At 48.4% G+C, this 23341-nt stretch overlaps 2 protein-coding genes across 2 annotated transcripts in view; one reads left to right on the forward strand and one right to left on the reverse strand.

Moving 5' to 3' along the window:
- Positions 1–23341, forward strand: part of LOC134413087 (BRISC and BRCA1-A complex member 1-like) — a 165024-nt gene that overhangs the window by 130402 nt on the left and 11281 nt on the right. The window lies entirely within an intron of this gene.
- Positions 5705–22826, reverse strand: USHBP1 (USH1 protein network component harmonin binding protein 1). Its single transcript, XM_063147102.1, has 15 exons — positions 22761–22826; positions 19685–19833; positions 17911–18038; positions 17475–17599; positions 16682–16933; positions 14897–14989; positions 14121–14269; positions 13641–13781; positions 12175–12278; positions 11321–11417; positions 10357–10621; positions 9856–10059; positions 8301–8422; positions 6999–7121; positions 5705–5923 (listed from the first exon to the last, which is right to left on the reverse strand). The coding sequence occupies exons 1-15, from the start codon at positions 22767–22769 to the stop codon at positions 5761–5763; spliced, it is 2124 nt and encodes a 707-aa protein (XP_063003172.1). The 5' UTR covers positions 22770–22826; the 3' UTR covers positions 5705–5760.

A 23341-nucleotide genomic window follows, 5' to 3' on the forward strand; every position in this document is an offset into this window, starting at 1 on the left:
CCCCAGAAGATGAGCACGAAAGGAACAGCAGCGTTATGCCAACAGGATTTGTATCCCCCGGACACATCCCATCCTAACACTGAGAGCAAGATAGACGTCCGTCCTGTATTTGTTGTGTCTTTGGTTTCATGCTGTGTTTTCCTCCACTTCAGTTTTCTTTCCTTCCTGTTCTCACACATTCCCTTCCCCCCAATGCACCCTGGTTCAGCCTCCTGGAGTGACCCCCAAATTTTCTGCTTGGGGCATTTCGCCCGGGAAAGAAAGGCTTGCAAAAAGAAATAAAAATTGGACCGAGACAAGCAAAGAAGAGGATTTTACAGGCAGGTCAAGAGTAAAGAAACCTTTGGCTCCTGCCTTTGGCTGTCGGTGGGATTTACTCTCAAGAAAACGGGCGTCAGGTTAGCAATCCCATCTTGAATCGTACCCCAGGTTTCAAGCCTTTGGCTTTGACGTTTGGGAACTTTTGAAGAATTCCTAAAAGTGCAATATTATACAAGCATTCACAAGGATTAAGAAGCAAATCAGTTAAGAACGGTGGTTATATTTAAAGGGAGCACCGGAAAAGCTGTGGATGGAACCACAAGGAAAGATTTCATTTGGAGGGGGAAATATATAAAAGGATTGAAATGGGCAGATAAACCCTTTTTAAATGCTACTTTAAACATTTGGGGGAAATAGGAACAATACATTCATCCCGGAAACAAAGCCGTTGCATCTAAATTTCGCCTCTATAGATAAAACAACAGCAAGATGCAAAATAGAGACAAAAGGGTTTTTATAGTATGAGAAATTTCTCTGAAAATAAAATAAAATTCCCCTTTACTGTCCAGGGAACCCAAGTGAATTTGATGCTCCTTCGTTCAATGCATCATTTTATTACAAAATGTTATACGTGTCTACTCAGAAATCCGAACCGCTGAATTCAAAGGGATTTATTATTCCCAGGTAAATGGGTATAGGGGAGTTTTCTAAGCTGGTCTCCTCCAGATGTTTTGGACTACAAAACACATGCCAATTGGAGATTATGGGAGTTGTAGTCCAACAAATCACCGGGTTGGGGGAAAGTAACTTTTGATTCTATTCCTCAGGACTCAGAGACAACTTTGCTTCGTCGTACACAGATACAGAGGAAACCGCCAGCCCTCTTTGCAAAAACATCTGTTTCGGCATTGCTCATTAACGGCATTTCCCAGGATCAATTAGGCAGGTAATATTCGCAGCGTGCCAGATATTATGAGGCCTTTCTCATTATCCGCTAGAACTTCATTCTGCTGAAACACACACACACACACACACCAAGGACAGAATATAAAAAACCGGACATCCTCGGTACGGCATTTCCCAGGGCGGCGCAAAGGATGGGTCAGAATTCCCGAGGCAAATTAGGCCGCTATTCCGCGGTCCCTAGAAGGGTGTTTGCAGGGTCAAATAGGGTAATTCTGTCCTCCCTCCGCAGGTAGACAGGGGTGGCCACTGCGGAAATCCACCCTTGAGTGACGGCAGTGAGTTTCACCGGCTCAGCAGTAATGGCAAAATGGGGACATTCCGGGGGGCAGGCCGGCTGACATTACGGGAAGGCAGATTTCGGTTGGACATCAGAAAAAACGTCCTAACAGCCAGAGAAGTGAGACAGCGGAACCAACTGCCTCAGGAGGGGACGGCTTCTCCATCGCCGGAGGTCTGTTGAAACTGGATTCCTGCACAGACTCATTGGCCAAAATGGCCCCTTTCAACTCTATGATGGTGATGATCCCAGGCGGCTTTGGAAGTCATGTCAGAACGCGTGCCTTCCCTTCAGAGCGTGCTCCTCCGCTCGACATCTTTGTCATAACATCTTCCCCAAGAGAGACTTGCTGAGACCAACATATTGACTTCTTTAATGAGGCGGATGCAGAACGGATGAGAAACGGCACTTGAGGCTGGCCGGCAGCGTTAAGACAACCCCCAGGCCCCCCAGGGGGCAGTGGGGGGAGAAAAAGACAAAAAGAGAGGGGTCTGGACTGAGCTAGCTTGGCCGGAGGGCTGACGGGGCAGAAGGCAGCTTTGGGTGCTACCTTTGACATCAGCCCTCTATTCAAAACAATGAGTACTAGAGCCTTAATTTGCTTTTAGTGAACGGACCATCCTTTATTCTTTTTTTAAAAGAATAACAGATCACAGCACATCAAAAACGCTGGAAAACGGCTGCCCGCCTGTGTGAGGCAAACCAAAGGTTTGACTCCTTCATTATATACATTAATGAATGAATGATACAAAAGCATGAGGACTGGAACCTTATTTTTTAAGGTTTGAATCTTTGCAAACTGCCCAGCGGAGTTTGCCTATTGGGAGACAGAGAAATGGAATGAATGAATAAAGAAGCATCTCTATTCCAATTGCTAACATCAGAGCTCCATCAAAGAAAAGCACTTTCCAGTTTCTGCTTGATTCTTACCCACCTTCTCTGGCTTCCTCTACGCTAATTGGTCACAAGCAAGCGTGAAACTTGAAAGCCTCATTATCACCTCACCATCAATTACCCTGCTCTGAAAAAAATCCTGGAGCTGCATCCCACCCCCCTCATTCCACTACACCGTGTCTGCTGATTTATCATGCATTCCCCTTGTTGTGTTTAGGCTGAAAGGGTGCGTTTCTTCCATGTTATTGCTCCGTGTGTGCCGTACGCTTTGCATGGAAAGACGTCCCAGCCATCTGCTTTTGACACCTTGACACATTCAAGGAGTTACCATGGAATGTCGTCCCTCATCCGACAGCGTCGTTTTGGTGTGTGTTTTTAAAATTGCGGACTGAATGCTTCCCCCCTCCCTGCAAAACAATAAAAACCCAGGAAATGCCAACATGGCTGAACTGCCCCGTTGCTTTCCTCCAAAATCTGAAACCAGAGGGTTGCAACTGGGTCATTTCTCGATGTTTTAACATTTGAAACATTCCTCTCAAAAGGAGCCCATCTATTCCCATGCGTCGTGCTTGCTTTGCCATTTTTCCTTTTCCTCCCTCTTAGAGTTGGCTTGACCTTCCTGTTCAGCGCTGTCTGCCTCGACCTTTTCCCTCTATATTTGGGTGCGCGCACTATTTTAATTAACCGAAAATAAATCAACTCTGCAGGGGGAATCTAGCAGGGCGGCGGAGGAGGAGAGACAGGGGGCCGTGATTTCTGGGTCTCATAGGCAGCCGGGAGTCCGGCCTCTTTGTGGGGGTCACCGACTCTGTTGTCCAACGAATATTTCTCAGTCCTCAGGCTTTCACCTTTGATCTGGCTGACAGGGGTGGAAAAGAAATGCAAACAGAGGTGGGGGGATTGTCCGATTTCTCAGATAAAGGGTGTGTGTGTGTCTAGCTGTGCGAGGGAAGAAGGGCGAAAAATATGGCACACAAGGCAAGCCGAGAAACAGACGGATGGCTGCTCTCACGGAGGCTGCGTGTCGGGTTTAGAAATGGGTCAACTCTCAGGAAACCAGACTGTGCAACTAAGGATGTGGCACACTTATTTCTTTGATTTCCCTTTTGTCACACTCTATATTTTTATACATGCATATTTCTCAATGGATGTTTAAAAATATAATGATGATAATATTAATGCTAATACTAATACTGATGGACGTCAGCCAACACTTCCTGCTCACCTAAAGGAACGAAGGATATAGAAAACTATAGCGGTTACCATGTTGGGCTGGGGAGATCCAGGTTCAAGTCTCGACACGGCCCTGGACCTCTTCGATTGACTTTGGGCCAGACTCTTAGGCAAATCTACCTCGCAGGGTTGTTGTGAGGGTAAAATGGAGAGGACGACGGCCGTGTAAGCCACCTTGAGTTCCTTGCAAGAGGAAAGAAAGGGGGATATAAAATTAAATCCCCATCTACTCTGGTGATTTTCCCCTTCGGCCCAAATCTATACAGACCATTTTTTAAAAAAATCTGAATGGGCTTCGTTCGGCCTCCTCCAACCTGGATTCTGCCAGATGTGTCAGGACTTCAAGTCCCATCACATGGATAATGGGGGTTGTAGTCCCAGCACATCTACTTGGGGGGAGGCTATTCTTGTTTGTGACCTCCCCACAAATCAAAAAGTTTGCTCCTTTCTGCTGTTAAAGTCAATGCCCTCTTCAGTCTGGTAGAGGACTGGTCTTATTTCCAGGACTGTTACATGACCCAGATCCATACCAACTAGGGGGCTGCATTCCTACCCGAATTACTTGCTCCTGAGTAGACACGTCTAGGATTGTGCTTTACTGCATGGATCCATCAATGGACGGGCCCTGTTAGCTTTCAAGGAGAAAATTAATTGAGTCTCCCTGTCCAGGCCCAGTCTATCTCTAAATATCTCACGCTGGAGGGAGGAGAAGTAACCAATGGGTGGAGGGAAGCACCCGGCTGTCCTCTGTCAGTAACAGCATACTGGGCTTGATAGGCTTTGTGCAAAGGCGCCCTCTAGTGGTTGTTAGTAGCCCTGCTGTCCTCCACCGATTTGTTGAATCCTTTCTGAAATCCACAAAATGTGTGAATGCTTTTCACATTTTCCTCCTTTTTTTAAAAAAATAAAAGGCTGAATTTGAAACGAAATAGCACAGACAGCACCACACTCTGGACCGCAAGCAGAAAACATATCCCACAGCATCTAGCAAAAGTGGGAGTCGGTTTTCTTTGTATTTGGCATCGTTAACGGAAATGGATCGAGTGTGTTTGGATCCACGAGTGAAAGCGGGAGGATGTGAAAGCATAGGACTAATCCAATGTTAGTCCAACACAGAGTAGACCCGCTGAAATGAACGAGACTGAAGTTACTCTTGACTAACTTCACTCCTATTCATTGCAATGGGTCTACTCTGTGCAGGACTGACAACGGATGCTACTCTAGGCCCCCTCAAACGTTTTTATTGAATTGTTTGGGGAGGTGAAGCGGGGCCGCCCTCGGAGGCACGGAGAGGAAGCCCCTGGTGAGCACCGAGGGATGTACCTCTGAGTAAACAGGCAGGAGGTTGTAAGGCAAGACATGCAATTCTAGGCCGTGGCCTTGTGGATTTCGTGGCACTCCCTCTCCGTGGCTGGCGGGGCAGATCCACCCTTGGAAACCTCCCACGTCCGTCCACAGCTCATGCTTCCTTCACGTCAGATGGCACAAAGAGGGGGAAAGGCAGCGTTCCAGGTGGGCATCGGGGACAGATGTTCCGGGGAGAACTGGATCCGCTAGATCTAAATTGATCCTGCTCCCAGGATGTGCCCTCGGAATGGAGGAAAAGGTTTTCCAGCCTGGGATCAGGCCCACTTATAGCAGTGGTTCTCAACCTTCCCAATGCCGCGACCCTTTAATACAGTTCCTCATGTTGTGGTGACCCCCAACCATAAAATTATTTTCGTTGCTACTTCATAACTGTAATTTTGCTACTGTTATGAACCGTAATGTAAATATCTGGTTCCTAAGACCATCGGAAATATGTGTTTTCCGATGGTCTTAGGCGACCCCTGTGAAAGGGTCGTTCGACCCCCCCAAAGGGGTCGCGACCCACAGGTTGAGAACCGCTAACTTATTTGTAGTCCAACACATCTGGAGCGCCCCAGGTTGAGGAAGGCTGCTCTAAAACGTCATGCGCAAAAAATAAAAAATACAATAAAGTTTAAGACGATTCCATTATTTCACGTGCAAAACACTCTGGGCGTTTGGGGGCGTTAGAAAATGAGGCCCACCCCTAAGCAAGGCGACTGGGGCTCTGTCAGCTGATTTGGGGCAGGCCAGCGGGTTGCAGCCCCCTTGCAAGGCTCGCCCTAAGCCTCGCCACTCGCCCTGCCCTCCAAGCGCTGGAGGGTTTGCATCAGCGACCGCAACTGTCCAGCCTGGCGTTGGTGCATCAGGCCCATCTGCGTCTGCAGCTGCTGCAGCTGCATCTCCTGTTTCTTGCGTGCGCTCCGGTAGGCGAGGACCAAGGCACTGCAGGGAGAGAAAAGCACAGGTGGCGTAGTGGTTAGAGCATTGGAATGGGAGTCGGGAGATCCGGGTTCTAATCCCCGCTCAGCCATGGAGACCCTCTGGGTGACTTTATTAGATTGTAAGCCTATGCGGCAGGGTCTTGCTATTTACTGTGTGGTCTGTGCAGCACCATGTACATCGATGGTGCTATATAAATAAATAATAATAATAATAATAACTTTGTCCCAGTCCCAGACTCTCAGCCCAACCCACCTCACAGGGTTGTTGTTGTGAGGATAAAATGGAGAGGAGGAGAATTATGTGGGGTTCCTTGGAGGAAAAAGGCGGGATATAAATGCAATAATACATACATACACATCTGTTCAGGACAGAAACAGGGCCATTAATAATAATAATAATAATAATAATAATAATAATAATAATAATAATAATTGTATCCCGCCTTTTGCCCAATACTGGGCCTCAAGGCAGCCTTACAAAATTTAAAACATACATTTTAAAACCTAGGAAAAGAAATGTACATTTTTTAAAAGAACAACAACACAATATTAAAACATTAAACGTTTAAAATACATGACAATTTTACAAGTCCTTAACATAGACGGAGGACCAGATTACTCTCCAAAGGCCTGCTGGAAGGAACAAGTTTTTGCCTGCTTCTGAAAGGCCATCAAGGAGGGAGCCGGTCTAGCTTCCCCGGGAAGAGAGTTCCAGAGCACTAGAGCAGCCACCGAGAAGGACTTCTCCCGTGTTCCCACTAGAGATGCCTGTGATAGTGGTAGGACTGAAAGAAGGGCTTCCCCAGAAGATCTCAAAGCACAGGTGTCCAGATACCTGGCCAAAAAAAGTTGACTGAGTCCTGCATTTGCTAACAACAGGAGCGCCTCGCTGGACCAAACCAAACAGTTGGTCCAACCCAGCGCCCTCAGTCTGCCAGGAATATATCTCGCCGTTTACAAGAGTATCAGGCCAAACTTCTTTGCTCAAATCAGGTCTCCGTCGTCTCCCGGCCATTCAGGGCTCAGAGGGCAACAGGGCATTTCAGCACGGAGGGGGGACGTCTCCCCAAAGTTACCTGTGCGCTTTGAAAAAGTCCCTTGTGAGTTCTCCCTGCTGCGCCTCCTGAGCCCTGCTGTCTTGGCTTCTCTCCTCCAAGTCGACGAGAAGGGAGCGGATCCGGTCCTTCAACTCCTTGTTTCTGCAGCAGACACCGAAGTAGAACGGAAGAGGGAGGGAGGAGAATTTACTGCGGGTTCGCAAAACAGGCGCACACCTCGGACGGAACAACACATTCTCCGAAAACCCTTGCAAATTCTCAGCCATGCACTCCGACGTCATAGAAAAAGCAGCCCCCGAAATGCGCCGTTTCAGGCTTCAAGCCATGGGGGGAAGTTGTGCAATTTTGAAAAAACACTCGCGTCTTGGGTGCAATCTTCCCATTTAATGCCGTTCGATTTGCACGATTTCCCCATCAGCGTTCACGCACGGAAATCGAAGGAGAGGCACAAATCAAGTTGAATACTGAGTCAGACCCTGGGTCCATCTAGCCAAGCAATCCCTCCAGACAGGCCTACCTATCTGCATCCAAAGCAGGTGCCTCTATTACTCAGATATACCTTGAAAGGATTTCTCCAGGTATGGAATAACCCCATTGGCTCAGAATGAGCCTTTTTTAAAAAATTATTTTTTAGCTAGTGATCAGGAAAAGGCCTTTCTTTTTAGAAAGTTCTCGCCCAGCTCGTAACAACATTTAGGAGACATTCCAGGCTGGAGGAGAACCTTTCGTGAACGTGACACTCGCTTTGTCACCCGACATGCCTTAAGTGTTGAGGGATGGAGAAATTTGCCTTCTGGACTAGGTCACGGCACAGCTGAGCAGCACCGGTGGGCAATCCTAACTATCAAGAAGGATGCAGACAAGCATGTTCAGAGGAGGGCAACGAGGATGATCAGGGGTCTGGAAACAAAGCCCTATGAAGAGAGACTGAAAGAACTGGGCAGGTTTAGCCTGGAGAAGAGAAGATGGAGGGGAGACATGAGAGCACTCTTCAAGTGATTGAAAGGTTGTCACTCAGAGGAGGGCCAGGATCTCTTCTCGATCCTCCCAGGGTACAGGACACAGAATCATGGGCTCAAGTGACAGGAAGCCAGATTCTGGCTGGACATCGGGAAAAACTTCCTGACTGTTAGAGCAGTACGACAGTGGAACCAGTGACCTAAGGATGTGGTGGGCTCTCCCACACTAGAGGCAGCTGGACAGCCATCTGTCAGGGATGCTTGAAGGTGGATTCCTGCATTGAGCGGGGGGTTGGACTTGATGGCCTCAGAGACCCCTTCCAACTCTACGATTCTAGGATTCTAGGATTCTATCCCTTACCGAGCCAGAGTGTCCAGAAGTTCGTGCCTCTGGACCTCAGGGTCTGCAGTGGGCCGCCTTCCGCCAACATCCTCAGAAGAACCCAAAGTGGCCCGTTTGGAATGGCGGATGGGCGCATACTCCTATGCATTACAGGAGAGAAAAAGAGCAAAGGAGACCCATCAGCAGGCAAGCGACTTGCCTCCTTCTGTGGCTACGGTCCTAAGAACGGTTTCAGACATGCTCAGGAGAGCTTTCAGCGTTACTTTCTAAGACAACAAATCCCACCCCACGTCACAGAACCCTTTTGAACCTCTTGCCAGGGGGTTTCCTCTGCCTTTTGCTCCGCATTCCAACCTTCCTGATATTCCAGTTGAACGGGAAGCATTTCTAAAGAAAATAATCCTTCAGAGGGTTATCGCGTTCCATTTCTCAAGTTCATTCACAACTTTCTCCCCTCGATGTTAGCAACACCCAAATCTGCCCTGACTAGGGTGACCATATTTTGGAAACCAAAAAGGAGGACAACATGGTCGCCATGTTAAAATTATTTTTTAAAAATAATTTTAAAACTTCAAACTTTAAAAAAAAAAATCCTAAAACTCAATGATTGGACAGATCTGTTTCAAACTTGGTGTAGCTAAAGTCCTTGTTAAGAGCAATCATGGTGCCAAGTTTCATCTCTTTATCTTTAAAAATAACATTTTTTTTAAAAAAAAATATCCTTAAATTTTAAAAAATTCCTAAAAATCAATGGATGAACAGATCTGTTTCAAATTTGGTATGGCTAAAGCTCTACCTAAAAGCTATCATGGTGCTAACTTTCATCTCTTTATATTTAAAAATGACGATTTTAAAAATAATAATTTTAAAACCTCAATCTTTAAAAAAAATCTTTAAAAAATCAATGGATGAACGGGGCCCTTCCTAAGAGCTACCATCATGCCAAGTTTCATGACTTTATCTTAAAAAATGACAGAGTTATAAGCATTTTTGTTAATTCCCATTAGAGCTGCTCTTTGGGGAAAAAATCCAGATTTCCCCTCCTCCGCCCGGATTTGTCATCAAAAACCCGGGCAAATCCGGGCAAATCCAGTCATATGGTCACCCTAGACCAAATCTGCAAAAAAAAAAGACTGCGTATGATTCCCCCCAGATCTATTTTTTTGTGGGGGGGCAGGCAGTGCTCAGTCAATGCGCACCCGCATGCATGCGCAGTGGCGAAGCTCTGCTCAGAAGAATCTCAATTTCCTTTCTTTTCTTTTTTGCAGCGTTTTGTCAAGGTGCAAGAATTTGAGCAAAACTCTGCAGAAAGGTGAATCTTGAGGTGATCAAACCAAAAATTTCCTTTTTTAAAAAAATTCTCTTCTCCCAAGGTTTTGTCAATGTGTCTACATAATGACAGGGGGGAGACTGAAACAGCCGCACATGTGCCAGGCTCTGCACACAACCTGGAAATAATAATAATTTAAAAATGGAACTGTTTTTTAGGCTGCAATTCCACTGTGAAAACAAGACCAGGTGGTTGAGAAATCTATCCGTAGTCAACCGGAGTGGGACGCATTGTGAACCTCACCCCTGAACTGCTGTCACTGCTGCTGCTGCTGCTTTCGGAGGAGGGGGCTTTCTGCCCCCGAAGTTCATCGCGCTCCCCTTGCAGGATCCGGATCGTCAGCAAGCAAACGGCTTCCTGAGCCCGGTAAGTGTAAGTCCAGAGTTCAAGGCCTTGCTTCTCCTTCTCCGTCAGGTGCAACCGGGTGTTTAAGTCCGCCAAGGCCTCCTGGGATCCGATCGGAAGGAGAATTTGGTACAGCGAAACTGGAGGCCCCCGTGGTCAGACCTCTTTGGGAATTTTGGGGGGACCCCAAGGTTAGTAGAAGGACAAACAAAAAGTTAGAAAGGGTGGGAGAAACAAGAAAACCAGAGCAACGAGGAGAGTATGCAATCACTGGAGTCCATGGAAAACTTTCCGTAATGGCATACCCTGTGAGAGGTCATGGCTGGCACGCTTAACAGGAGTGCAAAATTTTGTTGCAAAGAAATAGGAGGAAACACCCTCAGCCCAAATCTGGCTCACCCTGGCCGCCTGTAATTCTCGCAGCAGATGCGCCTTCTCCATCTTGGGTCGCGCGGCCTCAGCCGGGAGATTGTCCCGCAAGGCTCGGTGCACCTCCGCCACTTTGGCCCCGATCCCTGCGTTGATCCTGGCGGCGACGGAGTCGGGCCCAGCAGGTGGCCGCTGGGCGGGGAGCTTCACGGAGGCCTGCTCTGCCCGCAGGCGCCCAATGTGCTCCCGTAGCACTGTCCTTTTGTCGTCCTCCAGACCCCAGGGCTCCGGGGAGCTGCAACGAGAGTGGAGTTTTGACGGCCAGTTGGGCATCACAGCGGCTCCAGTTGGCCCAGTGTTGCCAATATTTGCCTTGGTCAGCAACTAGCTCTACCGGAAAGCCGTTCCGACCAGCTCTTCTTTTCATTCCGACCCGATTTGGGCTGAATTTCCCAGCCGGCAACACTCGGCCTTCGGACGGACCTTTCTGCGGCCCTTCGAAACTACCTTGCGCCAAGTCAGACCCGTGATCTGGTGAGCCCTGTGTCGTTTGCACTGACCGGCAGCAGCTCTCTGATGTTTCGCACGGAGGTCTTTCCTAGCACAACGTGGAGATGGTGGCGACTGGAACAAAAAACTTTTGTGTGCAAACTGTGCACGCTCTACCACGGATCCAGGATCTATCCCCTAATGCTGCAGCAAGCATCTAGTCCTCATAGTTCTGTTCCAACGGGCAACTTAAAAAAGGACACAGGAAGCTGGCCGGGTCTCTCCAGGGTCTCAGACGGGGGTCCTTTGTGGCCCTGCATACCTGGAGATGCTGGCAATTTTTGAATGGAAAGCAGGGGCCCTACCTCCGAGATACGGCCTGTCCCCCCTTCCTCAGGATTCGATCCCGCTTCAACCCCGATTTTGCTTGGCCTCTCGCTCACTTCAGTTCTTGGGCTGGGGGCATCCACCCACCCCCTGACCCCACCCCCACTCCAGTACGTACCTCTGCACCTCGCCGTCTGCACCATGGTCTTGTGAAGACCTGTAAGCTTGGTCCACGGCTGCTAATTTCATCTTGCGGTGTGAGTCGCTGGACTCTCCTAAAACGGGGAGCAAGAGGTCAGCTGATATGTCAGGACATGGAAGAGGGAGTTGCACAAAGCCCTCCCCCCCAAAAAAACATCCACAACTCCAGGCCAAGAAAGGAAGGAGCTACAGCGTTTTCGTGAGTGATGGATAAATATTCTGTCAATCCTGGAGTGAGTCTTGAACCGCTGACGGCAGTGGCTTTTGTGGGGGGCACCAAGGCGGCAGTCCCAGCCTCACTCCCTCATGGAGCGCTCACTTGGCTGAACCCCCAAAATCCATCATCAATACCCATAATCCCCCAACGGACTCAGCAAATTGTCTTGCGGCAAGAGCAGGAGGGACCGGCCCAACCACATGATGGATGGATGGATGGATTGAGTGACCAATTTCTACCACTTCTATCCCACACCTCCCCAAAACAGATCCATGTCCGCAAGGCGGAACTGCAACAGCGAGATAAACCGTTTGCAGAATTAGCGCCCGGGTCTTCTCTTTTCCTTCTCCCGCCCCGTCGCTTTTCCTTTTCTATCGAGCCTTTTTAGGTTCGAAAGCCAGAGAGGTAGGGGAACGACTCATTTTTAATTGACCTGTAAACTGATCTGGGAGCCTTTCCGGCCAAGCAGTGGCGTCAAACGGTTTTAAATCAATCAATAAAATGTGCATCATCGTCATCATCGTCAACATCGTTGCAGCAGTGTCTATTGGAAGTTGGATCTAATGTATGTTTGTGCAGATGAAACCGCGTCCCCGGCACCTGCACAGACTCACCTGTGTGGGTTCCATTTCCTTCCTCATCCGCTGCCTCCGTGGAAGGGTGCAGCCTTGCCGTGGTCAGAGAAAACAGAACCTCGTACGCTTCCAAGCAACGCTCACTGATGGATATCAGAAAAAGAAGAAAAAGGGGAAATTCAGCAGCCAAATACCATCCAGAGGGTTTCCGTGCACCCCCACCCCGCCCCCCAAACCACAACCTTTGGCCAAATCATTATTATTATCATCATTATTATTATTATCATCACCATTATCATTATCATTATTATCATTATCATCATTATTATCATCATCATTATCATTATCATTATTATCAGCATTATTATCATCATCATCATTATCATTATTATTATTTCAGCCACTCCACTCTTTGCTTGACATCCACGCCTGAGAAAGACTCCTAGAAAAACCAAAATTTCGCTCCACATTTTGCGACATTTCAATCGGTCCGAACACAGCCGTGGCTTTGGGGTCCCCCCTGCCCCACACGGACCAACACAGCCACTTATTTGGGGCGGCTTCTATTGGTCAATGGGGTTCTTTGTTTGTTCATGATTTCAAACCCTCACACGATTTTTGCATTGTATCGTGTCCATCTTAAAACGGACGTCGCTTTGAAAAATCCATTTGGGAACGTGGGGTCTAAAAAATAAATAAATCCATGAAGCTAAGTAAGATGTAAATCTGATTTTCAACACACTTCTCAGGGGGACATCTCATGTTTAGAATCACAGAATCATAGAATAGTAGAGTTGAAAGGGGCCTATAAGGCCATCTAGTCCAACCCCCTGCTGAATGAAGGAATCCTCTTAGAGCATCCCTGACAGATGGTTGTCCAGAATGCCTCTAGTGTGGGAGAGCCCACAACCTCCCTAGGCAACTGATTCCATTGTCATACTGCTCTAACAGTCAGGAAGTTTTTCCTGATGTTCAGCTGGAATCTGGCTTCCTGTCACTTGAGCCCGTTATTCCGTGTCCTGCACTCTGGGAGGATCGAGAAGAGATCCTGGCCCTCCTCTGTGTGACAACCTTTGAAGTCTTTGAAGAGTGTTCTCATGTCTCCCCTCAGCCTTCTCTTCTCCAGGCTAAACCTGCCCAGTTCTTTCAGTCTCTCTTCATAGGGCTTTGTTTCCAGACCCCTGATCTGAACACGCTCCAGATAATTCCTTTACAGCCCACCTTTTCTCTGAGGGGCTAAGGAAGCGTACACAGACACACCCTGCTTTCATTCTCACAACAACCCTGTGAGGTAGGTTAGGCAGAGAGATTGTGATTGGCCCACCCAATGAGGGGATTTGAACTCAGGTCGCCTCGGGGTGATGCCCAAACGTGGCCACGAGTATCAGCGCTTCCTGCCTTTTATTGAAAAGGGAGAGAAAGCATTACTCTCTGTCAGGTGGGGAGCTGCTACAGAATGACTCCTCAACGCTGAGCCCCAGGACAGACCTGAGCTGCCCCCTTACCTGTACTGTACGGCCAGGCGCAGGGCAGTGTTGTCGGATTCACGGCGCCCGAGAAGAATGCTGATGCGTTCTGTGTCACTCTTCGATTCCTGCAGTGTTGCTGAAAGGAGCTGGTTGATGCTTCTCAGTTTCTCGATGAATCTTGGCGGGGAAGCAGGCATTCATCAACATCATCATCACATAACAACATAAAAAGTAAGGTTTGGCATGTAGCCTTCATGGAGAAACTGACAAATAAATTGAGATTAGTAAGTCGGGAAATCAACACTGGCAAGAGTTTGACAAGAGCTGCTAGCCTAGAGCCTTTTTAAGCCGGAGAGGTCGGAATCGAAACCCAAAGCAAGCCCTCTACCCATTGAGCAGACCTACCATTTCGGGCCGCCCCCACCCCGAGAAAGAAGCCGGGGCGTTTTGAAGCAAGGAGGGATGTCCGTGGGGAGAGTCGGATGCGATCGACCCACGAGCGACGTGCCCGCTTACCCACGAAGCTGTTGGCTTTGTGCTTCCATGTCTTTTGCCCTGGTCTCCGCTGGCGGGGGGCCATGCTGGGGGTGGAAGAAGCAGGCAGGGTGGCCGCTGAGGGTGCTCCGGAAACAGCGGGCGACGTTCTGGGCTGCCGCCACGGGATCCTGCAGGGAGGGTGGTGGATTTGGGGAGGCAAACGAGACTGTTCAGGGGTACAGACCCACCCTAGAGTGTTGGGAGATATTTATTTATTATTTAAATATTATTTTCATCCCGCTACTCAGCCAGAATAAGGTTCCCGGAACAGCTTGCAACCAATCAGTAAAGAACGCCTTGCCTGCTGGGTTGCAATCGAAAAAGACACGGCACAAAAGGAAAAACGAACGAGGAGGGAAGAGGAAGAAATTAAGTAGACTTTCAGCAGGGATGGCGAAATGTCCCTGCTTGCTCTCTCATCTTCCAGGGCATGATGGGTAATAGGAGGACACAATGCAACTCCCTTTGCATGGTCCTCACTCCATATTCAAATCCACCTCGACTTCACAGAATTCTTCCCCCACCCTTCCTACGGACCCAAATCTCTCTGCTTCCTCGTCGGAAGGGAAAATAATTAAAATCATATTTTCCGTTGGTTGCTCCTTTAACGTGTCAACACCGGGAAAGAGACGGTTTGCAATTGCAGAAAAATCCCCCTTTCTTTTCACTTGTTTGTTTCGTATGGGCCACTTCCCAGGGGACAAGCGCCCTGCCCCAAGGAGCGTGCAAACTCAAAAGGGCATGCCGGAATCCACCTGAAACCCCCATGGCTCTCGTTCCCCAACGGGGCTGGCGTCTGCATCTGCGAGGGTCTCCATCTTGGAGAGGGCGTCCTGCAGCTCTCTGACCTGGACGGAGACACGGAGGACATTTGCCGTTAACGTCACTGCCTCTTCAAACCTTCCTCCGCCAAAATCAAAGCCCTGCTGTGCTATTTCCAGGAGATGCTAATCAGGCCATAGGGGGGATGATCGGGCAGCGGCCAGGGGCCCACATCCCAGCAGGGCCCACTGGGGGGGGGGAAACAACCACCCTCGAGTTCTTCCCCCTCTTTGCCATCGCAACTGATTGTTCACCTGCCTCTCGCTCCGGCCCAGACAACGTCGGTGGTGAGAAGGAACAGCAGCAGACGCCGCGGAGAACTTGCTCCCTGGAACTCACTATCACAACATGTAGCGATGGCCACCAATTTGGATGGCTTTAAAAGGTGTGCATGATAAATTCCTGGAGGAGAAAGCTATCCGTGGCTACTAGCCCTGATGGCTATGTGCTGCCTCCAGTATCCGAGGCAGTAAGCCGGTGTGCCCCAGTTGCTGAGGAACATGGGTGGGAGGCTGCTGTTGCACCATGTCCTGCTTGTGGGTCCCTGGTCGGCAGCTGGTTGGCCACCCTCTCACACATGTTCCCCAGCAACTGGTGTACAACATAGGCTTACTACCTCTGATACTGGAGGTAGCACCCAACCATCAGGGCTAGTAGCCATGGATAGCCTTCACCTCCCAAGAATTTATCCAACCCCCTTTTAAAGCCATCCAAATTGGTAGCCATCGCTACATCTTGTGGTAGTGAGTTCCATAGTTTAACTCTGCGCTGTGTGAAGAAGGACTTCCTTTTGATCTGTCCTGAATCTCCCACCCTATTATTATTATTATTATTATTATTATTATTATTATTATTATTATTATTATTTATTTATTTATTTATTTATATAGCACCATCAATGTACATGGTGCTGTACAGATTACACAGTAAATAGCAAGACCCTGCCGCATAGGCTTACAATCCCATCAGCTTCATGGGATGCCCCCATTGGGTGCTGGTATTTTGAGAAAAATGTCTCCCTGTCCACATTCTCCACACCAGGCGTCATTTTGCACACCTCTATCCTGTCTCCCCTTAGCCTCCTTTTCCCCAAGCTGAACTAATCCCAGCCGTTGTAACCTTCCCCCGTAGGGGAGATGCTCCAGGCCCTGGATCATTTGAGTTGCCCTTTTCTGCACTTTTCCCAGCTCCATAATATCCTTTTTTCGGTGTGGTGACCAGAACTGTACACAGTATTCTAAGTCTGGTCGCACCATCGATTCATTTAAAGGCAGTACGATACTGGCAGTTTTATTCTCAGTTCCTTTTCTTACAATGCCTAACATGGAGTGTGGCTTCTTTACCTTCTTATTGCATCCAACGAAGACCCGGAGAGATGAGATGCTGCCTTTACCACACTTAGAATCATAGAACGGCAGAGTTGAAAGGGGCCTACAAGGCCATCCAGTCCAACCCCCTGCTCAATGCAGGAATCAGCCCTAAAGCATCCCTGATGCTTTCTTTACTTTCTTTACTCTATCACGGGACTATAGCACCTCGGAAAATGCACGGCGAGGTCAGCCTCACATCTCAAATCTTACCGAGGGCAAGGAGAATTTTGGCATTTGGGGAATCTGCTTTGTGTGTCTGTGTCTGGAACTTATTCCGGCTCTATTATTAAATACGGAAAAATATGATAAACTGGGAAGGGTCGCTGTTTCTTTCCCCCCAGATGTTACCTTTCTCTGAAGCTTGTCCCTCTCTTCCTGGTAAGCACAGAGCATGACCTGGGACCTGCTCAGCACCTCATCCCTCCCTCCCAGCTCAACCAGGAGGGCTGCGTTCCTCTCTTTCTGCAGGGCGATTTCTCTTTCGTAGACGCTCATCTCATCCGTCAGGAACCCCAGGCCCATCACGTCGGACGCCTGACCCGGGGTGGGCGACGGCTCTGTTCCGCACCTTTGGAACGTCCACAGACTCTTTTCCGGACCCTGGGAAACGGGTAAAGAAACCCACCCAAACGTCGCTCATTTCCAATCAGCCGGGCCCATCGGAGCCAAATTTGCAGCTATAACCTTTGCGGCGGCGTTGGGCAGGTGTGATCCTGTTAATAACAGACTCAGGTGGTGCATGCCGACAGCGCTGGAGCCGAAACGGGAATCAAGCGGGAAGGACCAGCGTGCAGAAGCACACGCGTCAAGTGATTCGGTTTCTTTATTATTTAGAGGTAGTGCTAAATTCATTGCTAATCATTTTACAATATGCATAAGCCGCAAACGAGATTTGTCAATCATCCCTGCCTCTTGGAGCTCAATGGCTGGAAAAGAGCGCTGTTCCCACCCCTCACGCCCCAGCCTTGATGGAGTCAGGCCAGGTTGGGAAAAGTTTTGCCAGCCGGGGGGCGGATTCCATTCCAGGGTGGGTGCAAAATTAAAAACGACAAGAACCCTGCACATTTTAGCTTAAAACTCTTCCAGTTTGGGAGGGCAGGGTCCCCTCACCTGTAGAATAAAGTAGTATGGCTTTGCCCACCTCAGTTGCTGGGACGTATCCGGCCACCTCAGCTTCGGTGCTGGGGATGCGGCTACGATGGGAGAAGACGGTGTTCTCGAGCGATGTGACGGCCTTGTGGACGTCGAGAAATAGATCCGCACGGCCTAGAACGCGGAGGGAAGGAGCGGAGAAGAGAAAGAACAAGACCAGCCTTCCTCAACCTGGGACGCTCCAGATGTGTTGGACTGCATCTCCCAGAATGCCCCAGCCAGCAGATAAATAAACCAGCAGATAAATAAGCCAGCAAATAAATAAACGGAATTCAGCTTGCAATTTGGGGACACTGTTTACTATAGTGGAGGTTTTGATCGTCCTGTAAGGACCAGTTGCGGGTCTGTTTTGGTGCAAATCCTGGCATAAAAAAGCAACATTGGGTGAAAACGGCCGGACTGCCAGTTCTCCAAACCCTCCTTACCTTCTTCAGAATGGACCGGAGGTAACGGCGGCAACAGGGTCATCGTCGCTAGCTTTGAAAACTGTGGAGGGCATCTCGGCAGGCTTGCTGTGTACTCAGAGCACAGGTCAGAAAACTCTTCATCGTCCCTGCCAAGAATAGGACAGAGTTGGGCTTTCTCCTCCAAATGCCTCTGCTCCCATCGACTCCAGGAATGGTCTAATTTCGGCTTTGCACAGTCTACTTCCGGCACACCTGGCGAGAATCGCTACTGTCCATTGACGCTTCTTCAAGTTGGAAAGCCAGAGTGCGGACCGCAGCAGCAAAAATGGCTAATACGATTATAGACAGCGCAAAGAGGACCATAAGGTGTCCTGCACTCAATCCTCCCAGAGTGCAGGACACGGAATAACAGGCTCAAGTTAAAGGAAGCCAGATTCCAGCTGGACATCAGGAAAAACTTCCTGACTGTTAGAGCAGTGTGACAGTGGAATCAGTTACCTAGGGAGGTTGTGGGCTCTCCCACCCTAGAGGCCTTCAAGAGGCAGCTGGACAAGCATCTGTCAGAGATGCTTTAGGGTGGATTCCTGCATTAAGCAGGGGGTTGGACTGGATGGCCTTGTAGGCCCCTTCCAACTCTGCTATTCTATGATTCTGATTCTAAGGTGCTGTGGACGTGCTCTGAAAATGGCTGCCTTGGCAGGGGCGGGGGACCGTGTTGGGGAGGCTTCCCTATTTGTAAAATAGTAGGACAAATCACCCAATTCCCAGAACTGGCAACACTGAAAGAAATCTAACCTGCATAAGAACGCAGTACAAGGCAGGTTGGAACTCCGTAACACAGAATCTCTCTTTTGAACACAAATAAGGCATTTAACAGCATATGCTGAGTTGTGTGTTTTTCTTAACCCCAGAATAGTTGTTTTTTAAATTAATATTGTCTGTTTTTATGCTTTTTATGGTTTTAAATTTTGTATATTTGTTTTTAATGTTTTATTTTTATTGATTTTATTTATTACATTTTTATACCGCCCAATAGCCGAAGCTCTCTGGGCGGCTCACAAAAATTAAAACCATGAGGAACATAAGAAGACATCCAACAAGCTCAAAACCCAAATGCAAAACACAGTATAAAAAGCACAACCAGGATAAAACCACACAGCAGAAATTGATATAGCATTAAAATACAGAATTAAAACAGCAAAGTTTAAATTTAGATGTTAAAATACTGAGAAAATAAAAAGGTCTGTTCACTGTTTTTAATCACTGTAAACGGCCCAGACAACTTCAGCTATGTGGCAGTGTTTAAATGTAAATAATAATAATAATAATAATAATAATAATAATAATAATAGGGAGTAACCTAATAATAATAATAATAATAATAATAATAATAATAATAATAATAATAATGGAGAGTAACCATTTGCTTTGCAGAATGCCACAGCCTCCCAGTAATTTTTTTAAAAAGAAGAATAGTTTTTAAAATCTTAAGAAATAAAATTAAAATCCAGGAAACTAGCTGAGAGAGGTGTCCTGCGTCGGAGACCCCAGGATTACAGAAATTCAGAGAGGTCTGTCTGAACAGCTCTTAGCTGAGTAGAGCCTCCATGTACAGGGGGAGTCTACCGCTGCGTAAACAAACAACGGAGAACACATCAGAGTGGGCAGCTGCCCTGACGCGCTTTTCTGGACCTCCCTGAAACATCCAGCTGACCACTGTCGGAGGCAGGGTGCTAGGCTCAGGTTGGGAGATCCTTAGGCTCTGATGCGAAGAAGCCAAAGGCAACGATACCTGGCTTTCTGATCCTGCAAGTGCTCGATTTTGCCGTGGAGTTGAGCCACAGTGACCAGGAGACCCGTGATGTGCTCTTCATAACGCAGGACTGCCTGCTCATCGGATGCGTTCACCTGGAATCCCCCGTCCACAGGCTCTGCTTCCCCCTGGGGAGATGACAGGGATCAGAAAAGAGCACCCCTCATGTTACATTCACACACACCCCACAAAAACACGGGCACGCACGGAAACAGTTGATCCACCCTACAAGCTTTTACAGTGGAAAGGCACCACGTAATTACAAAGTCCAGGGCTTTTTTGGTGGTGACACCCCCTCAACTTTGCAATCCTGACTGTTAGAGCAGTGCGACGGTGGAATCAGTTACCTAGGGAGGTTGTGGGCTCTCCCACACTAGAGGCCTACAAGTGTGGACAGCCATCTGTCAGGGATGCTTTAGGGTGGATTCCTGCATTGAGCAGGGGGTTGGACTCGATGGCCTTGTAGGCCCCTTCCAACTCTGCTATTCTATGATTCTATGATCAGGAAAAACTTCCTGACTGTTAGAGCGGTACGACAATGGAACCAGTGACCTAGGGAGGTGGTGGGCTCTCCCACACTAGAGGCCTTCAAGAGGCAGCTGGACAACCATCTGTCAGGGATGCTTTAGGGTGGATTCCTGCATTGAGCAGGGGGTTGGACTCGATGGCCTTAGAGGCCCCTTCCAACTCTGCTACTCTATGATTCTATGATCAGGAAAAACTTCCTGACTGTTAGAGCAGTACAACAATGGAACCAGTGACCTAGGGAGGTGGTGGGCTCTCCCACACTAGAGGCCTTCAAGAGGCAGCTGGACAACCCTCTGTCAGGGATGCTTTAGGGGGGATTCCTGCATTGAGCAGGGGGTTGGACTAGATGGCCTTGTAGGCCCCTTCCAACTCTGCTATTCTGTGATTCTATGATCTTTTCGGTGCCCGGTTAAGACGTGCCTTTTTACCCAGGCAATTGGATTGGTGGTTTAATTCGTTTAATTGACTCTCATCACTCCAAGACAACATTGGAGTTGTAATCCGACAGGTCAAGAGAACGCCGGATTGTGGTAACCTCTCTCCTTCTTGACTTTTGTAACTGACACTGTAATTGACAGGTTTTTTATTATTATTTGTCTTGCTGCCTTCCAGTACAGCTGTTGGATCGATTCATTTTATTGTATGATCATCTCAGGTTTTCAAATAACGTATTATTTATATTGCACACGCCTTACCCCGAATGTCACCCGAGAAGCCTAGAGGTCACCAAAGTAGTCCGTCTTCTCTGTATTTTGGTTCCAGAGAAGAGAACCACCCAGGTTCAAACCGTATAATTCATAGAATCCTAGAATAGTAGAATTGGAAGGGGCCTCCAAGGCCATCCAGTCCAACCCCCTGCTCATTGCAAGGATCCACCTTAAAGCATCCCTGACAGAGGGCTGTCCAGCTGCCTCTTGAAGGCCTCTAGCGTGGGAGAGCCCACAACCTCCCTAGGTAACTGGTTCCATTGTCATACTGCTCTAATAGTCAGGAAGTTTTTCCTAATGTCCAGCCGGAATCTGGCTTCCTTTAACTTGAGCCCATTATTCCGTGTCCTGCACTCTGGGAGGACTGAGAAGAGATCCTGGCCCTCCTTTGTGTGACAACATTTCAAGTTCATTAAAACAGCTTCTGTTTGGGTAAGGAGCATGCAAGCTTCGAAGTGACACAGCTCTCCCTTCCCAGTCTGCGGGTTGAAACGTTCTGCCTGACCCGAAACCTTGCAGGCTTACGACCGGCAGAATTTAGCTCTGGCAAGGAAATCATAAAAATTAAAAATGACCAGTGCTGCTGGACCCACAAACATGTGTGCCGCAGACACACTCACTGGGTAACTCCACACTATCCCAGGACAGCATCACACACACAGAGCCCTTGCTGGATACCACCTGCTCAGGAGCAGTTTTATTATTCAAATGCAGTTTAAGGGCTGCTCAGATTTTAAAGGAAGCAAGAACACGCCAGGCGTTTTCCTGTTTTCCTGCAGCAACAATGGATTTTTTGGGGTGGGTGGGTGTCCTTTTGAATCTGATCCCAGCTGGGGAGGCCTACGGCTGCAATACAACGCATGCACTTCCTCGGGAGTAAGACCCTTTGGGACTTATGCCTGAGTAAACATGCACAGGTGTGCACAGCAAGCAGAGAGACAGTATGGTGTAATGATTAGGGTGGTGGACCAGGAGTTGGGAGATCCAGGTTCGAGTCTCCACTCACCCAAGACACTCATGGGTGCCTTTGGGGCCACCCCTGACTCTCAGCCTAGCCTACCTCACAGGGTTGTTGGGAGGATAAAATGGACTGGATGAGGATTATGAAAGCCCCCCCGCCCCGGGTTCCTTGCACAAAGGGGGGGGGGATATCAATGCTATATCAATTGTGAACCGCCCAGAGAGCTTTGGTTATTGGGCAGTATAGAAATGAAATGAAATAAAATAAAAATGAAGAAATAATAAGTAAATAAGCCAGCCCAGGGCCCCAACGGCCTTTTTATAGCACGATCCTCTGTGTTTCTACTCATAAGGCATTCCCATCGAGTCCTCCAACAAAGAAGAAACCAACATCTCCAAAGCAGCCTGTCCCACTGCAGAACGACCGCTCTTAGAGTTAGGAAGTTTCTCCTGAGGTTTAACTGAAATCTACCTCCCTGCATTTTCGAAGCACGAGTTCTAGTCCTGCCCTCCGGACCAACGGAGAAGAAATTCTGCTCCATCTTCCGCCTGGCGTCTAGATGTTTGAAGCCTGTGATCATGTCTCCCCTTAATCCTCTCTCCTCCAGGTTAAACACACCCGGCTGTTTCAAAACCTTGGTTTACAGACTCCTTGGTTCCCAACCTCGAGTGTAGAATCACAGAAGTTTAGACCCGGAAGGGGCCTTTGAGGTCATCTAGTCAACCCCCCGTCCCCCTGTCCAAGGCTGGAAACTTGCACTGCCGCATCCCTGGGCTGAAATCTCTCCGGCGAAGACTCAGCAAAATCAGCACCAAGACAGGATGAGTTCCCAGCGTTCAGGACCCCACATCCCACCTACCTTCTCCATTCCTGTTTCTGTTTCTCCAGAAAGCCCCTGAGCGAAGCAGCGGCCCAGTCCGGTAACTGTGGGGTGGGCATATCTTCCTGTCCCGGATGACGGCAGATCCTTCCTGTTCATTCCCAAACAGCCGGGGCCAGGTTTCCTGTCCTCAGCAAGAGGAAGAGCCTGTGCTTTGGTGAGGAACGTTTCTCTTCGGAGCCGGCCTTGAACCTTGAACACACACGATGAGATTCTGGGGCTGCAATTTGGAGCATGCCGGAAAACCAGGAGGAAAGGAGCAATTTGTTTAAAGCAATCAAAGAAGCAAAACAAAAGCAAAAAGATACCCGACAGTTGTCATCAGTGAAATGGACATAATTACTGCATGGGTACATCTTTCTTGATACCAGTTTATTTTATTTATTTATTTTAAAAAATAACACATCTTTTTCCTTTCACAGGCGATTGCTGTGAAATAGGTTACTGTTGGCGGTGAAAACTGTGGGTTCAAAGCAGTTGGGTAGGGTGACCCTGTGGAAAGGAGGACCAGGCTCCTGTATCTTTAACAGTTGCATAGAATTTCAGCAGGTGTTATTTGT

The sequence above is a fragment of the Elgaria multicarinata genome, chromosome 23 (genome assembly GCF_023053635.1).
Source record: "Elgaria multicarinata webbii isolate HBS135686 ecotype San Diego chromosome 23, rElgMul1.1.pri, whole genome shotgun sequence".
In the NCBI taxonomy this organism is placed as follows: domain Eukaryota; kingdom Metazoa; phylum Chordata; class Lepidosauria; order Squamata; family Anguidae; genus Elgaria; species Elgaria multicarinata.

Coding starts and splice junctions, on each gene's coding strand:
- USHBP1 (XM_063147102.1), bottom strand. Junction 14,270..14,896: donor GAGAGCCATGGGGGTTTCAG/GTGGATTCCGGC, acceptor CCCTCCCTGCAG/GATCCCGTGGCGGCAGCCCA. Junction 8,423..9,855: donor GCAGTGACAGCAGTTCAGGG/GTGAGGTTCACA, acceptor TGTAATGCATAG/GAGTATGCGCCCATCCGCCA.